Source organism: Temnothorax longispinosus, chromosome 4 (assembly GCF_030848805.1).
Source record: "Temnothorax longispinosus isolate EJ_2023e chromosome 4, Tlon_JGU_v1, whole genome shotgun sequence".
In the NCBI taxonomy this organism is placed as follows: Eukaryota; Metazoa; Arthropoda; class Insecta; order Hymenoptera; family Formicidae; genus Temnothorax; species Temnothorax longispinosus.
This window is the reverse complement of record NC_092361.1, coordinates 15,229,420-15,248,779: the sequence shown is the minus strand read 5'-3', so window position 1 is coordinate 15,248,779 and position 19,360 is coordinate 15,229,420. Positions and strand designations below refer to the sequence as shown.

At 39.3% G+C, this 19,360-nt stretch overlaps 1 protein-coding gene across 3 annotated transcripts in view; it reads right to left on the bottom strand.

The window, feature by feature from the left end:
• Nucleotides 1–19,360, bottom strand: part of Rhogef64c (Rho guanine nucleotide exchange factor at 64C) — a 115,844-nt gene that overhangs the window by 14,781 nt on the left and 81,703 nt on the right. For all 3 annotated transcript variants that reach the window (XM_071774971.1, XM_071774969.1, XM_071774970.1), the window contains 2 exons: nucleotides 5,365–5,773; nucleotides 2,649–4,145 (listed from right to left, as the gene is read on the bottom strand). In XM_071774971.1, the coding sequence (XP_071631072.1) occupies nucleotides 2,649–4,145; nucleotides 5,365–5,773 (1,906 nt within the window). The remainder of the gene's footprint in view (nucleotides 1–2,648; nucleotides 4,146–5,364; nucleotides 5,774–19,360) is intronic.

The window sequence follows — 19,360 nt, the reverse complement described above, 5'->3', positions numbered from 1 at the left end:
AGAGTGTATATTCTAATCGATTTTCATCACTTAGCGCTGGAACTAATTATCTAAATCTAAGCTTTTCTTTCTATTTCAACAAGATATCGCACTCGATATAATCTTGATGCAATAATAAAACAACAACGTATCTTGAAGTAGCGAAAGAAATTGCCGATGGAAATTATTTCACACTCAGTCGGAAGCCACGAGACTTTCACAAAATTATATTTTCAATCGCGAAGCGAACTTCCGCGGCTCCGGAATTCACGCTAGTCTCGCAAATCGGCGCTACGTGATGCACTTTGTTATCGGAAGCACGTGCGAGCGCGCTCGATGCGATCAGCGAGATCGCGTTTATACCGATCTCGTAACCAGGAAATACGCCTTTTCTCTCGAAAAAATAGACGGAATCGAGTCGGATGGTCACCGATCGAATTAGTATGTAACTATTCCTCCTCCTCTCTCGGCGAGGCGTTTACGATACGCGCCGGCGGCGGCGGGCCGCCACCAGTGCCGATAAATATCTACACGTCGTTCCGTATAAGGCGGACAACCGTCGCTCGCATTGTCCCCGATCGTTTCGTATCTTTCTCACGCGTCTACTTTCGCGGCCTCTGTCTCTCTTTCTCCCCCTCTCCCTCTCTCTCTCTTTCATCGCGAGTGCTCGGAAAACGCGAGCCCGCAGCACGATAATGCCGACATAGAATATCGCTTTGTAATAAATACGCGACGACACCATTTGTTTAAAATAATTTAACAGATAATTCTTGGGTAAAAATTATAAACACTCAATTTAATGCCCTCATTCGAGAAAATTAAGAGAAGCGGTTCTGCTTCACCAATATACGAATGGGTGGCAAAAAGTGTCTTCTCTGCAAAAAAATATCGGTTGCTATCCGTTGCGGACGACGACGGACGGATGAAAAATAAATTAACATAAATTTTACGACCAACTTAGTAAATGTTCGCGTGTTGAGATTTTTAAAGAGGATAGGTCGTTTTGTGCATGCTATATATATGTGTATATAGACGCAGTGAGCATTTTTTTTAAATATGTAACACTGCTAGGCACAGACTGTACTTTTGAAATAAATAGCCAGGATAATTTGTCAGCTTGATGCCAGCTAGCCCTGACCTTATGCACTTTCGAATGCTCCAGACACAACTCGCGAGGCTTCTTTAGGCGACTTTTAAGCGAGCCAAACAGCCCGGGGATAAGACTCAGGGTCGTCAGGATCTGCTATAACCTTTCTCCTCTTGTCAGCGACAAAGCCGTCTTAAGGACGGTTACCCGCAGATTTCAGTCGCGCCTTCCAGCCAGTATTCATTAATTCGCTTTCGTGTTAACTTGCCAAACTTTACGCATGATAAACATCCACGGCCATTCACATAACTAATAGAAACGATCATTATCTATGGCGATCTACGCGAAATGAAGAAAAAACTTGCGTATTTATTGTACACATACGTATTTTCACTTGTATTTCCTCGAAAGAAATCGCGTCGCCGGTATCACAAATTACAGAGAATTTGCTGATCTTTAAAATTCTCGAAATCAAAACTGTATATACCGTTAAGAAGGAGCGTACGCCAGTCGTTATCCTTGAACGCGTAATTTTTTCAAAAGTTCAGGGATAGTCTGATAAGTTGTGTCAACCACAACGGTCATTAATCACATGTATTAGCATAATAGCTAGGAGGAGAAGAGGATCGTAATCGATGATAACACGATAAGCGTTGATGAGTGTAAGATTATCGATCCGCGATGGACAAAGATCCCTATCCGCAATATGAAACAGCCGCGCTGTACTTTTAAGCCGCTAATTTCCACATGTGAGAGTAACCCCTAGATGACTATGAGCGCGCCAGCCTCGGGGCGAACTGGCCCCGTCAGAGATCATAAGCGGACCAGTTATAGTTATCATCGTAGAGAGATTGATCATTAATTTACTTCTATATTATTAATAGCTACTAATGCGACTCTGAGATAACAGTTATGTTATTATAAAAATCTGTGATTATTTCGAGAAATAGATTATATGTCCGGGAACATCACCGTGAAACGTTTAACGCCATCAATATTATCTCGCGTATATACTATTAGAAGATTATAGTCAGTATACGTGAAAATAAATAAAAGACGACATAATGTTAACCGTGACGCAACTATCTATAATCGAAGAAATGATACATGTTTAAATTATGTAATCTTGTGCATGAAACATCTCACAATAATTATGAATAGATAATATATATAAATAAATAATTTATAGCATGCTCCATCGCATGTCGAATGATAAAGCATGAAAAAAATTTTCCCAGTATCCCAAAAGATAAAAGAGAAAAAGAACCCAAAAGTCAGATTATGTTTTCTCTTTCTCAAAATGCATATAAGATCATTTTATAATAATGTTATGATTTCTATTTATGATTTCATAATAAAATCTTTCAAAGATCGAACGAAATTTTATTTCTAAAATGGGCAACACCTTTCTCTGTTTTTCCTAAATTTAACGCAGGACAGGATGCACATTTCATAAATAGAATAATGGAATTATGTTAATGAAACTTTGTTAGCCTGGGCTTGACTAAGATACAGCTATAATAAGTTGATTATACATGCGACTGAGATTTAAAGATTTCATAACAAGCCAGAAGAATCTTACCTTCGGACTTTAGGATCAGATCCTTCTCGTCCACGGCGATACACGGCAGACGGTCCTTCAGCTCCTCGATCTCGATCTCCAGCTCGGTCTCGTCCTCGAGCCTGACGTTTCTCTCGTCCGACAAATTCTCTCTCCTCTCCTCCGGTAATATCCTCTCCTGCTCCCTGGGAACGTTGATCCTCGAAGAGGATAGCGAGTTGTCAAGTGAGGATCGCGGCTCGCTACTACCGATCTTGTCTTGCTTCTTGAACGCGGCAGAACGATCGAACTTCCTGGACGGGACAAACTTGTCTATCTTGATCCTGTCGGGCCCGGGCGGCGCGGTTTTCTTTACTTCCGGCACGATTCTCGGCTCCTTGTACCTGACCCTGTCCACCTTCGGGTCCCTGATGTTCGGGATCGTGATGAAGTTGTGTTTCTCCTGTTGCTCCTGCGGCACAATCGGCGCCTCCTCGCGTCCCTCTTTCGGCTCGGGACTGTTATCTCGCTGCTCCTTGCCGCAATTGGCGATTCTGCCAATCCTACTCCACGAGAGTCGCGTCGCCTCGGACGGCTTCTCGGGTGCGAATATCACGTTGTCGACGTTGAAGAGCACGTTCTTTCTCTTGCTCTCGATCACTCGGCCGCGCTTCAGGATGCTCTTCAGCGTCTGCCGGGCCTCTTTCAATCGTCTCGGCGGTCTCTTTGGCGATACCTTCGGTATCGGGATCCTAGTGATCGGCGGTGGCAGGTCGTCGTCGTCGTCCGATATCTCTCTGGGCCTCTCGTTGAACACTCTGATCCGTTGACCACCGATCGCCGCTACGGCACTCCTATTCGGTATCCTCTCGATCGACTTCACTTTCGACGGATCGAACAGTGAACGACTGGACGAATGTGTTCTGAGATCGTCCTGCTCTAGCGCGTTATCTGACAGATCGTCGCTCAGATCGTCCTCGTCCTTCTGCTTTTTTAGTAACAAATACGGATTCACGTCGCACTCGAGGATGCTCTTCCGCGAGTCCGCAATTGGCGTTGTTGTCCCGTTCTTCCATTCGTCCTGGCCATTCCTCCTTTGATTCGTTTCCCTAGTTGGCTTCTTCGAGACGCGAGTCAGCTTGGCGGACGTCGTCGCAGCGGAATGAGTTCGCGAGTGACTTTCCGGAGTTTCGTGCAGCATCCAATCGTTCGAGGACGCGCCACCGCCGCTGATGAAACTGGGTCGCGATTTACGATCGTCGTAGCTCACAACCGCGCTCGGCTCCTTGTCGAACCACTCGGATCTGGACGACGATGACAACGACGAGCCCTCGGTCAAGCCCTTCCGCTCCTTCGCGGCGGCGGCGGCGGCGGCGGCGGCGGCGGCGGCGGCGGCCCGCGAGACCATGCTCTGGCTCCTGGAATCTCGCTGCGAGGATGGTCGATGCGGCGAGATGCTGCGCGCCCGCGATCTCGGCTCCACCAGCCGGTTCCGCCGCATCTGGTCGTACGGATCGTCGATAGCGGTCCTCAGCACGCCTAACAAATAGGTTTAACCGTTGTATTCGCGAGAGAAAATCGTCCCACAACCGTTTCGACTCGACTTGTTGCGCCGACCTAGATCTCCAGATCCGAACGCGAATAATGAAATTTCTGACGACGTTGATTTTGGTTGGCTGAATATGGATATCAGAGAAATTATACTCTCAAGAAAGGCGCGTCTCTACTGGAATTTAAACGTCCTTAATCTCTTAAGATTTACGATTTAGCACGCTATATGTATGAACTTGTATATATGAACTTGCTAGTAGACTGAATATTTTCATATTTAATATTAACAATATATAACAAATACCTTTTTCATCTGTCATAATAAACATTTTAAAAAAATATATAAATTGTATGTAGAAAAAAAAATATAATGTACGCTATATATAAATTCTCTTAACTGTTTGTTATCTCTATTTACCATCGAATTCCAATGAAAAATGTAATGCGGGTAATCAGATGATAGATCCACGTTTACATTTCACATAATAGCAGAAAGAATTGCCATCGCGGAAAGCATTCGAGTATAAAGTATCAATTGCCTCAATCGCGAAAGGTTGCTGCTCTACATTTCTAACGCCAGGTATCGTTTGTAGTACACCGCGCGTCTCAAAGCGTCTCTCCCGGCGAGTAAAAAGATATAATCTAGTCTAAAACGATTTAAATGCAAACTAAAGTGGGTATATAGGAGCATCGTCGCTGAATAAAATTCAGTTATCTTGCCCGCGGCCGAGAACTTTCTGCGCTTCGCCGCATGCACGCTATCTCGAACGCGAGCAAGGAGAAAATCTCTAATACGAAGAACGCGTACAATTAGAGCATGAACATCATCGGCGGCACGACAGGAGGCAGGAGCTCTTACATCCCGCCCTCGCTTATCTCTCGAGTTCGGAACAAATACCCTCATAACTTTACGACACGCAGCGGGAGGTTCCACTTCGTAGACATCTCTTTCTCTAAACGCGTCCTAGCATCATACATGAGAAAGCCATCCTACGTATCGTACGAATACTGAATAATATACTGATATCACTCGCAAAAGTATCGAAGGTAAAAAGAATGATCTCCGCGAAGTTGCCAAGGATGTAGATTAATCAGAAAAGAGAACGGAGAACTATATATATTGCGAAAAACAGTTGTGTCCGTTGGTGTCCGAGGACGCGGAATAATCGGAAGTAGTAGAATAAGCGAGGCTGTGCAATTTACTTACCGGCGAGGCTCGGCCGGGACCTCGAGGACGGCGGTGGCAGCCGGCAAGTACCTCCGATGGGCAGACCGGCCACCCGGTGGCCGCCGCACTTGCGACAGCTGCCGAGCTTCCTTACGGTCCCGGCGAGGAACTCCGGGCAGGAACATACCACGAGCAACGGCGCCGCGCCGGGCGGTGGCGGCGGTGTCAGGAAGGGTCGCGGCGGGTCATGCCCGGCGAGCCGTGACGATCTGACCGTGCCGTACAGCCACGGATCGCCGCTGTAGATCATCTGGCGGGAGAGCACGCTGCCGCCGCTTATGGTGCCCCAGCCACCCTTGCCGGGGTCATCCCCGGGGTTATGGTGCTGCCGCGACAGACCCAGCCGCACGCTCCACGACTTCTTGCCCTTGCTCAGCGTATCGTAGCTCTGCGATCAGTCAAGAGGGAAAGGCAATTGAGCGGGGATGATAAATGAAGAGTTAGGTCGATGAAGGAACATCAATCATATTTATATTATTTATCGTATTAAAAATATCGTGCCCTCTCTTTCTCTCTCTCTCATAATATCCGAGAAGCGTCGATTTTAACATAATTACAATATACAGTTATTTAATATCGTGCGCGAGCTGATTACTTCCCTTTTCGATTTTCCCTTTTTCTTCGTCAATTATCACTTCCGCTTCTCTATAGTAAATAAAAAGGTAGAGAAAGATATGGTGCTTATTGTGATGTTCGCATGGCAATTATAATCATGTCCTAAGTCTCGAGAGTCACGTCATAGTCCTAACAAGTCTTGAAATAGAATAACTGACGAATTTATGAATATTACATTCGCATATGATAGTTTTGTCACAACGTGAGAATTTCTACGCTACATCAGGATATGACAGCATAATTTTCCCTGATAAATATGTGCATTTTTGATAATCGTCAATCTCCCGTCACTTTTTATGTATATAAACGGAAGCGTAATCTCCATTCATCTTTCCTAACGTAATACTATATTTGACATACTTTTTATCGACGTGTGATTACGCTTGTTTCCTTGGCTGCCGGAATGAAATTGGAAGTCCCGCAATAAGTCCCATCGTAAGAAACGTCCGAATGTACCTGCTAGCTACGTGTGTCGTGTAATTTGCGGCAGTCCTACAATAAGCGACTATCAGTAATTACGGATGCATCATTCCGCTGACTCTCTGGTCCGTTCGGTCCGTCGATACCGCGCGCCTATAATAACTTCCTGGATACGGAGAACACGCGACATTCTCTTTCCCCTGAATAGCCAGAGTTATATTCATCCGGAACACAAAACAGAGGAGCCATTGTTGCCTCTGTCACTGTCCCGACCATCATTCTTCCTTCTTCGGGCTGTTTGCTGAAGGTATACGGCCGTAGCCACGGCATGCATACGACATCGGTATTTACGCCCGAAGAAACGAAATTCCGATGCATATCACTGGAAACTTGACAACACGTGTGCGTCCAGTTCCAGAAATATATATATCTTTACGTGAAAATATTTTATCTCTTATATGAAGTGAGGAGAATCTTTGGTATAAGTTTATATAGTGACGTTGAAACATATTTTCAGATTAAATAGTATTCTGTATCTAGATTTGTTGGTGGCACTAATGGTAGATAATATTTCCAATTGGAAGAAGAAAATATTTTTTAATATTTAGAATAATAAAATTATTAATAATATTTAGAAGCATCTTTAATGTATCGAAAATATTCCATGTTCGAAGATAATAATTAGCATCAACTAAAAGACAACCTGCTCGATGCGCGATGATTTTTCAGTTAACCCAGTCACTGATGATAAACTTCCCATGTACACATAATCAATGCGGCACGCCTTATCGCGGCTTATCGCACCAGCGAAAGCGAATTCTCGTATTATGCATTAATCTTGTGGCCGCAACGCGGAAAAACGCAAGAACAAAATGTAGATTGCACGGACTTTCTTCGAGCCGACGTGTCACTCTCGTTCGCATGATTTTATCCGCAACGGGAATCGCTGTGATGAGGATCGATTGACAGATCTGTCGTTTCGATTTCGCTTTAACGGCACGTACGGCCAAGATACACTCGATCTCCCGCTCCCCGTCGGGCCTCTTCACATCCAGAAGCCTCGCGAATCGCGAGTCCCTTCCGTAAATCGCTGCTCGTCAGCCGCATTGCGTTCTCCGAAGAAGGAAGAACGGAGAGGACGTTCGCGATGCGAGAGCTCCGGTGGATAGGCACAAAGAGCCACGACGTGGAAGAAGCCATGGCAGGAGAAAAAACGAGGAAGGCGAGAAGAAGATAAAAGCCGTATAGACAGAAGGCAAGCGCGTTTCAGGGAAAGTGAACGACGGTAGGAATCGCTTGCAATCGGCAATTTAAATTCGTTTCCCCCTTAGAGAAATCGGAGAGATAACGTCGCGCATATACATCCCGCGCTTGTGATGTTGAGTCCTCTCGCGAGAGAGAAAGAGAGAAGGAGATTAAAAGCGCGCGCGAGGAAAGAGGCTATAGTATTTGTACAAGTATACGTACAGGTATGTTCGTTTATCGCAAATGAATAGGTAATTTATTAATGTATATTTTCAGGGAAATGGGAATTCTCGAATAATGAGTTTTACGAATTACATGTATTACTCCATTTTTAATATATTTGAATATTTTCAAACAATAATTTATTCCCTATTTTTAAGTATTATTAACTCTTTGTAGTACAAGCAATATAATTTTATCTGTGAGAAAATAAAAATAAATTTTTCCTTCAATTACGTGTTTTCGTCGCAATATAAATTTCCTTGACGAAGCATTATATCGCAAGAGAGATAAGAAAATCACCGAGGAGAATGACGATGACGGCAAAACTAGAAATAGCACATGCCAAAAAAGTCAACGACCAACTGAAATTGCTGTATGAAATCACTTCCCTTGTTAAAATCACTTCCCTTGGAAATGGATGTTTGGCACGAAGCGAGGCCTGTCCCGTTGCGTCTAATGTACGAAAAACTGCCCACGAGCGAAATATGGAGAAGGACAAAGAAAGATAGAAACGCGTCTCGAGAAAGGCGAGAAAATACAAGAAGTCCGGCTCGTGTCTAAGCGCGTCTAAGCGCGAGCGAAAAAGTCAGCGACAGACCGGCTTGGAGTGCGCCGTGGAAGAGGGATAAGACAGAGAAACTGGAGAACTGTTCTCTCCAGCGACTTGTCCGGTCGTCGAGGAGAACTGCCGTGCCATATTTCTGCGGCGCACGGAGTCCTTCGAGGAAACCTGCGCATGAAACAAAAAAAAATAGCAGTGCACGTAGTCGCGATCGGATGCGATAACAAGTTTCGCGCAAAATTGGCGCCGATTGCCTGGTTGTAAAAATTGCTGGAAAAAAAAACTCTCTCCGTGAATTGTGTTGGATAACACCTCGTGAGATTGCAATCCCCGCGAAGGGAAAAGGCACGATGCAATTTCGCCGAGCGACGCCGTACACACCGTTACGCGTTTGTTCGGAATGGGATTCTGCGGACTCGCGCTCTCCAAAATCCCGCGGCGATCAAACGGTTAACGCGCGCGCGCGCGTGGGTTAACAAAAGAGAAAGATCGCGCGCGACGATTAAATCGAAGTAGGTTCCCGTGGACGAACGGGACGACCAATGTTACGTTGGAGGATATTGTTATCTTTACGTGCCTCGCGAAATTTTCTTAATCTAATCCATTCAATTAATCTGTTATCCGTTCAGTCCGCGCTTTATAATTACATTTCCCGTGCGCTTATCTCTAATCCATGTATTTTTCGCGGATAAGTTCGCTAGTGCAACGTAGGAATATATATATACGTACACGCGAAACGAGAACTACATCTCAACCGAGAGCGCGAAGCGCGTCGATTTGTTGGCAACACGCGTGCTTGGAGGCCAAATTTAATCTGCGATCTGCTGAGAAGGTCTAAGTACGCGATATGCACTCGACCTCTTTTTTTCTTTATGCAATTGCGAAAAGCAAGCGGAAGGACTGCAATTCTGCTTGCTGACGAGAAATTATGAGTTTTCGAAATATATGTCTCTCAAAAAAGATCGTTTACCGTTCAGTATAAGTTTTTCTTATAAATCTAGTCCTGAAAATTTATTTAAAAATTTTGAGAAGAAAAATGTTAGAAATAACATTTGCCACAAAGAACGTCACGATGTGTTTTCTGTCTCACACCTGGGCATAATTTGCATTTGGTACCGCATGGAATCGCACCTGCTGATATAACGGTTTTCGCGCTCAAGTGTCTTCAATGTCTTCATCTACGTTTCTCAACAATATCGACATTAAGCATGCTCGTATCATTAGTAGATTATAACGATTTAGTGACTGCGAAGAGGGAAAATTTTTTACCAATTATTTATTTGTTAAAAGTGTAACGGTATAAGCGCAACGTTTTTTATCTTAGGCCTTAGAATGGTAAAACAATAATTTTTTCATAAGTGATTTGATATGTGAAGGTAAGTATATAGTGAAAGTGTGAGTTGTAAATCAGTTCTTTAACATATTGGTTATAAAAACTGTAGATCGAGTTAATTTATATGAATGATAAAAAGCATACCGAAACCGAACACAATTGTAAGTTCAAGAATGCGTAAAATAGTGGCAATTAACAAACGCTATCGAAACCGTAAAGTGCAAAACAGCATAATCCATATAATAAAATTGTGAAATAAGAAAGTTTTTTTCATAAATATATGATATTGGCGCTATATTAAGCATGAAATAATTTTTTATTTTGCATAAAATGTATAACAAACGTATGCAGATAATTATAATTAGGTGTATTAACAAATTTTTATCAAACATCCTGTAAGAAACATCCTTAAATAATTTACTTAACTCACACAGTGCCAAAAAGTGATTTGTTCTGTATTTTTTCAACTTTGATCACGTTTCTCGTGCTCGTAACAACAAAGCAACACCATGTATGAAGCGTATGAAGCGCATAAGGTCGGAAAATGGGGCAGCCGGTTGCCTTGAGGGCGAACAACGAGGTGCACTTTACTTTCTCGTCCATGCGGGACTTTCGTAAAAATCTTGTCCCACAAGCTCACGTAAGAGCCGGCCGACCAGTCGAAAAACAGAAAGTAAACTAGCGTATGAGCGAGCAGCTCGTATATGCAGGCGAGTACACATAGACGCGGGTCATCGTGTCTGCATACAAGTGCTCACAGGTGCAAAGCGAAAACGGGCGTGGCTGACGAAATCGATCTTGAATCGGATCGAACGAGAAATTTGTCTTGTGGCAGTAAGAAACGAAAATGATATTATGCGTTTCAATAAGAAATATAATTTTTAGTATAATTATTTTTTATACCTTATTCGTGTGTATTCTTTTAAGCTAGAATGTCTCTTGTGAATGGAATAGAGCACTATTCTTATAAATTAAATTTTTCAATTTTTCCAAAACGTTAAAAACAATTTTTTCTAATTTACAGAACATATACATGAGCTTCTCACTGAAAATATTTTCAAAACGTACAGAAATCTTCCGCATTAAGGTGCGCAAAGATTTGCTAACTATGCAAAATAAATATTTATTCGGATATATCGTGACTATCATGATAAATCATAATCTTGTTAGACATATTTCTCTCATGATTATATATACTACGATCCGGTTCTTCCGATCACGATTTATATCTTCTTTGTATAATATCTTGTTAGTACAATAAACATAGCCTTATAAACCTTTTCATAATGAAAGCTTCAAGACTACTTCCTCCATGCAGAGACTACCGGTTCGAGTGTATCTTCAGATGCGCCTCTCTCGCGACCGGCTCTTCTTCGATGTTAGTCTACAACCGACTCTCGAGAGAGAGCACGAGATAAAATGTTTTCACTGAAACGTACACCGTACACCAGCGTGCGTACAAGATTCAGGGAAGGAATATGCCACTTATTACATAGTATTTCGTAGAGTACTTGAGATAACGAATACACGATGTAAGCATAAAATGTAAGAATAAAAAAAAAACAAGGATGTAATTTAATGTACAAAATCGCAAAATGGACTATCTCTCAATTTTTTTGGCCCATTCGTTTCCCTAAAGGAAAAACATTATGGGTCAATCACCTACGTATTTTATCTTTAAAAAAGAGAAATACTGAGGCACACAAAGATATCAAACGGATCGAATTGCTGCCAAGCTTTAACGCTCCGTATCTAATCGATCACGGAGCGTTAAAGAGTCTTGGGAAAGCAATCCAATCTATGTATTTTTCTCCTTTGAAATATAAAAAGGCACGGGATATCTGAGATTCCTTCCGATTTTTCTCTTCGTCAATTCACGATGTTTACCAGCGTACGCTGGCCGACGCGTTTAACTTGGCTGAATGAAGAAGAGCATGAAATAGGCATCAAGTACCCTTGAAAGAACATGAGATCTCGCTTTTGATAAGATACGTTAATTCATACGGCAACGCGTTCCGAAGGCGATTCGAAGGATGAGAAACGCGGCGTATTAAAAAAAAAACGCATTGCGAAGGGAAAATCGGCGATGGTTCTTGCGAAAGGAGGAGGCATCAGATGGAGGAGGAAAAGGAGGCGGCGGGGAAAACGAATAAAAAGGGACAGGTGAAAGAGCACTCGCGTGCATTTTAGCTACTCATCTCCCGAGGTCATCTCGATACGGACGGTGGTCATGGGGGAAAAGTAAACTCCCCCTCTTGCTAATTAACAGCTATGGTACTACTGGTCACACGCCATTCGATTCTTAACGTTGTTTCTCCCATAACTCACTTGCAAGATAATAACATTTTCGAGTCATCCAATTGATGAAAATAAATCTTAGTATTTATGAACTTATTTGTGCGTCAATCATTCAATTTATAGCATTAAGATTCCACGATGTTTTATTTTGCATGGTATTAACTATCAGTTTCCCGCTAATGATTACAATACAATATGAAAGACACTAGAATGCTTCTCTAAATGCTTCTAATATAAACATGCCGTATAGATTTTTTTCTTCACACAAAAGTCTTACTTTGTGAGAAAATTCTATTCTCGGTTTTAGGGAAAAATGTTTTAAGGTATCTTTGATAATGTAATGTCTCTCATTAATGAACCATGTCTTGTGCTTTAGCGTCACGTATCACGAGAAGTCGCCTTAAAATGCGTTCAGTGTCGACAATTACCTTTCCGGATGGAAACGCGTCTGTCACGCTCAAGTAAGCGTACCTTTCCGGCTCGAATATCGATACACCATGGCAGGCACAGGTCGATGACTCGCAGAGTGTTTGAGAAATTATCTATTCCTCCTCCACGCGCAAACGTGACATTATCTTTCCCGGAGGTATGGCAAGCAGGTATGCTCCTGTCCCCCACTTTAATATCATCGGCTCGCTCATACCAATTGTGCAAAAAGCAATAGTCCATAATACCAGTCGCAACTGCGGTAACAGTTTCATTCCGCCTGTTACCGCGGGACTCGCCAGACTCGCTGCGTGGAGAGAAAGAAAAAGGTGGATGCGAGAGTCCCGGCTTTATGTTCTGGCAGGCCAGATGTTCCGCCTCGGAAATATCGTGGCTTCGTTGATTTAACCCTTCATTGATCTCGCGTGAGAAAAACCGAATACTCTTCGGAATTGTGAAGCTTCTCTTAAAACTACATCGCATTTCTTTCAGCTCCTTAAATAATTCAAAATTTTTTCTTTTAAAGGATACTGAGATGCCTTTTGAATTTTAAATAATTAATATCTAATTGCGGCGTAATAAGTTTCAAATAATAAAGTCAAATAATAAAATCTTACTTTTCGATTAACTTAAATTAATTTTTTGCTTGAATTTGCATTTATTTTCATTTATTAATATTAATAATGTTAAAAATTAAATTATTATAAAAAATAAAATTAATGTCAAGTATTTATGCATTAAGGTATTTATGCATGAAAGAAATACAGCAAATAAGGACATATAGGAAATATTGTCACAACGCGAAATAGCTCAAACATATGCTTGTCGCTGCATGCAATACTGTGATGCTAAGTGCATGAGTTGTTTTTCACGCGTCGCAGAACAAAGCATAACTTCGAGGATGGCTGACCAATGAAAGAAATGACATTCACAAGTACATGGATTGTTGCTGGAAAAATACGCTTTTATTTCGAGAAGATCATGCACAAAATAATGCCTCGTATTCGCAACTATCAACCGCTTTTATTCCTTTCAATTTGAGAAAAATATACGTCACGTGTCACTTGTTATTAATTATGCAAATTATCACTTCTCAGTACAGATGACTAACGGCGCGAACGATATTTTGCGACTGAATTAAACGCTGCAGCGACGTAATTATGCAACTAGATAGCATTGTTTCTTAGACGATCTCTACTTCGTATTACACGTGTACATATCGTAACAAACATTTTCAATATTATTGAAATTATTTACTAGTCAATTTCTTTATAGATCAGTTGATTACGTAAAGGATATTATTAACTTTTAATAAAACTGCTTGATACTGTTAATCACGTATCCTGTCCAAGTATGAAGACGATATTTAATTATCTTATTTGTTATATCTAAGATATTAAGTATCTATAGGCGCATTAAATAAATTAATTAATGTATTCTAAAAGTACACGTACCATTTGTAAAATAACACTATATACATTGATGGATAATCCGGATAATCATAATAATTCTAGATATAATTAGTATACATACCTAACACTGAATTAATTATGAACTTTCTACAATTTACAATTCTGCAACTTATACACAAATATATATGCATGTGTGTGCATATACATATATTTGCTTATTTATTATATTAAAGGTATTGCAGGGATAGTTGCGTACGCGCGCGAGACACTATCGCACGCGATCTTGTAGCTAAGCCGACCGCGTGTGCATGCGCATCCCGGGGTCACGGTAGATGCACTGCGGATGCATCATCCTTGTGACTCCACCGGTGCGTCTCTGCGTTGCACAACCGTGCACCGGCGTGTACGCTAAAATTCAACGCGTTATTATGACGCCGGCTATACGGCAGGTATACGGTATCTCGACTGTTTCGATACACGCGTAAATCATTTTCGTAACATCTCGCAGTGCAATAAGGGTATTATTATTCGTATAGAGGATATAGGTGTAGAAATTATAAAGTCCATGAAGATTCCCATTTCGCGATAAATACCTATCTGATACTAGAATATAAGCAACGAAAAATCATGTAATATTCAAAAATATTCCACTTAGTATTACGTGTCTAAAGATACTGCAATAATTTCATTTATAATTTATACAATCAAGTATTATATGAAAAATTAAAAAGCTGTGCTAAATATATATATATATATATATATATATATATATATATATATATATGTATATATATAATATAAAGTTATCAATTACAGATATCAGAGTGTAGATAAACTTCATCTTCTCTGACAAGAAGAAGAAATCCTGTCGATCTGGTTAAGCAACATTGAGATAAACGCAGCCCGGCTGTCGATATAACGATCGATCGCATCTCCCGATTATCGTTACGCACACCGAATCTTCCGCGATGACGCAAAACATCCTGCGTAACCGCGGGAACGATTAAAAGGCGCTTATTAGCCGCGATTGGAGAGGAGAAGTATGGATCGATACGAGATGGGATCTAACTATTTTTGCGCGAAAATTACGTCAAGGAAAGGAAAGTGACACGCTCGGCGGCCTGCGGCGACGGCAAAATTTTCACCTCGCAAAGAACCTGTTGCGGCGACGATGGCGGACGGGGATGTCAAAGATTGAAGACGATACGCGCCAGCGAATGCGATGACGATCTGACACCTGTATAATCTGCGATGCCAATGGAAAGATTAGATAAGGAAACACTGGGGAAATCGGATTGTGCGTGAAAACTCTTCGAGTGCGCTCGTTTGGTCAAGCGAATAAATCCAACGACTCTTAATCGTTTATATAAACCGTTTCTATAAACATCATTAGTTAAAGTTGAGTAAAACTCCTTTATCTTCCATCACTTCCTATTTCCATTGTTGAAAAGATGCAGAAAATCTATTGAATTATGGGCTAATGGTCATTAACCATCATGGAAATTGATGGAAACAGTATAATTTGTTTCCGGTCCACTGCGCACGAAAGGTTATCTAATAAATGTTACAAATCCTAAACTTATCTTATTCTTATATCGAGACCTTTATCTTTTACGTAAACATGTATACTTACTAGTGCTACAGATTATTTTACAATATCTTTAACACATGCAAGAATCTATCTTCTTTTCTTGTATGTTTACTGTACTCCTCTTCTAATAAAATGTAAGTATTACAATTATAAGAGTACAAATAATGTAAGGAGTACAATTGTAAGAGTAAAAAAATTATTGTAAAGTATTTGAAAAGTTAATTATTTTTTTAATGTGAATAAAATCTCTTTTGTGTAATATTAGATATTTATACCAAATTATATCTTACAGATAAAATGAATAAATCAAATGAATGAAACAAGTTGAAAGAATAGTTTATACGATAATTATATTATTGTTCAGTTTATTATAATGACTTGGTTGCAAAATAAAGACGGCATTGCAGAAGATAAAATAGTATATAACCGTGTACAGTTTTACGCGCAAAATAATTACGCTACATTACGCACAAAAATTTCTTCTTAATCTGGTCTTACGAGGGGACCTTCAGGCTAACGGATTTTTGTTTTTTTTTGTACTTACTGTACTTGAGGGTCATCACCCGGACATCAATTTCCCAAAGTATTAAGGCGCGCTTTTCAGAAAAACTCGAGAAAATCGACTTTGAAGAATTCCGAGCGCGTTATATGTACATAGAATTTTAATTTTAATGTAAAATTTATCAAATCATATTTAATCATGGTTTTCAATAAAAAACTTACATCTTCTTATTTTGAATTGCCACTCGCTTGAAACATCGTACTTTATATTCAAGTAATTTTGAAATCGAATATTTATAATAAATTAAAATTTTGGTACAAAAATGAAAACGTCAGGTAGGAAATAAAATACTTTTATATTTTTGAAAATTACGAGAAAATACAGCGCAAAAATGATATTAATAAAAATATTGTTTAATTTTTAAAAGTGAATTATATGATATGAAATATATAGTATAAAACATATTGTATACAGTCGTTTTACAGTAAAACGACTGTATACAATATATTTTATACTTATGATAAATTAAAATTTTGATACAAAAATGAAAAACGTCAAGTAGGAAATAAAATACTTTTATATTTTTGAAAATTACGAGAAAATACAGCGCAAAAATAATATTAATAAAAATATTGTTTAATAATTAAAAATTAATAATTAATAATTAAAAATTAAACAATATTTTTATTAATATCATTTTTGCGCTGTATTTTCTCGTAATTTTCAAAAATATAAAAGTATTTTATTTCCTACCTGACGTTTTCATTTTTGTACCAAAATTTTAATTTATTATAAGTATTCAATTTCAAAATTACTTGAATATAAAGTACGATGTTTCAAGCGAGTGGCAATTCAAAATAAGAAGATGTAAGTTTTTTATTAAAAACCATGATTAAATATGATTTGATAAATTTTACATTAAAATTAAAATTCTATGTACATATAACGCGCTCGGAATTCTTCAAAGTCGATTTTCTCGAGTTTTTCTGAAAAGCGCGCCTTAATACTTTGGGAAATTGATGTCCGGGTGATGACCCTCAAGTACAGTAAGTACAAAAAAAAAACAAAAATCCGTTAGCCTGAAGGTCCCCTTGTTAGTTGCAATATAATACAAGAATTTATATATGAAAGTCAAATAAAATCTCGCTTTATGCTTTATGACGTTCGTAAAAAGAAAAATTGCACATTTCGTAGATTGAAAAGTGCAGCAGACGTTTTAGTCTCACATAATACCGACATAAGTACTCTTTTATTCATACAGGATGTCACATTCATATTTAATTGTAATATAAATGTCAAAAATAGAAAAATTTGTTGCATTCTATATAATTTCCATAATTAAAATTAATATTTATATATAAGAATATATGAAGTATAGAGGATTTCGCTAAAAGATATGAAGAAAAAGCTATGATACATATATGTATAACGTATATAAAGTAATGATTTCTATCTTCGTTTAAAAGTCAAGAAACTTCATTGTTCTATCGATCCGAGATAGATAAAGTCACGATCGAAGGCAAGAAATTGCGGGGGAATAAAGTCTCGAAAGTTCCTCGTAGCGATGTGGGCCAAATACTAACTAAACCAGTTGCTCCAGCACGCAAGAACGGCGAACGCTCGAAGGAGCATGGAAAGTCACGCGCCTGTGAGAAATCCACGTACTTACCATGCTCGAATAGTTATATAAACTATTACCGGTCACGCAGCATAGCAGAATCGCCAAATCCTGAATTACAGAATGGCTAACGAGCCAAGCGTAGTTGCCCATAAAAAAAAGAAGCATATAATTTAGTGAATCGGCAAATTCTTAAAAACCCATTCTATTATCATTGGTTCCGTATTTTCACATGTGCATAAAACATGCCTGTCAAATTATTGACAATCATTGCTGCCTATTTTCAATATGGTCATTACTTTCAAAATGAAGACCGCGCGTGATGTAAAGATGAAACGAGGATCGTCCCACTTAAACGTTAAATTTACGATGACGATACTTCTCGTTAGCGCTTTAACGAAGAGGAAATGTTATGCCAGCTGTTATTAAAATAACATTTCGCAATACGCGTGCAACAATATATCTTGTTATCGCTTTGCGCACAATTTCCAATTCGTTTCTTTACGATTATCCAATTTCTCTCGTTTCTCTCGATTATCCAATTAAATCTCAAAGATAAAATAGTCAGAATGGATGAATCAAGTCGAAAGAATAGTTTTTACGATATATATTATTGTCCAGCTTGTTATAATGACTTGATTGCAAAATAAAGGCTACATCGCGGAAGATAAAATAATATATAACCAAAGTATCCCACGCTATTCAGTGTGAATATTCGCGTAATATATTAAGAAAATTTTTACTAAGAAAAGAATCTTGATTGAACATAATGTAAATAGCGCAATGTTGTCAATTACATGTTTTCGTAGCTACTTAAAATCATGAAACTTATTTTTAGGCAGTCTCGTAAACAAGGTAATTAGATAATCCGTGTAGTGCGTAATTACAGCGCATGTACGTGCAACGAAAGCGATGATTTATACGCGAACGACCGTAAAGTTCGTTCCTCTTACCTTCGCAAATGTTCGATCCGTGTATCACTCTCCGCGGCGAGCAGACGGCATAAGCGTGCGGGATTACTCGCGGAATTGCGCAAATTTATTCCCATTCGTAACACTTGTCGATGCGGTAGAAAGCAATGATACTTACAAGCACCAAGTAATGATACTTATAAATCCTCTTGCATTACTTATAAATGCACCGCTATAAATCAACGCGAGTAAATGTAACAGAGTCCACGCGCGTTTTCGTTTACTGTGACTATATCATTTTTATCAATCATTTAGCACATATTTTTTTTTAATTACTAAATACTTTTAAATACTTTTAAAAACTTTTAAATACATCTACCTATATATAATAACATATATTTCAAAAAACTTAAACTTGTCTTGATAATTTATGCAATTATAACAGCTTATTAATTTGTTAATCGATATCAATCGCATCTTTACAATATTTTATTTCAAAAATTATATTTTGTTCACTGCAATCATGATATAACTACGTAATAATATGACATTGTTGCTTGGTAGGGAAAGAATCATATACGGTCTATTAAAAAATATAATATATGTAAATTGCACTAATTATGTAATTTACGGAGAATGCATATATCGCGATTAGTATCAACCGGCACTTTGTCAGCAACTAAACCGACACTCGAGATTGTAGCTAAGAAAGGCAAACCCTAGGGAAAAGTATAGCGTATCGCGACCAAGACGACGTGAATACGAAGTATTCGATAACATAATCGGCGACGACTGGTTTTAACATAAAACCAGGCGAGCC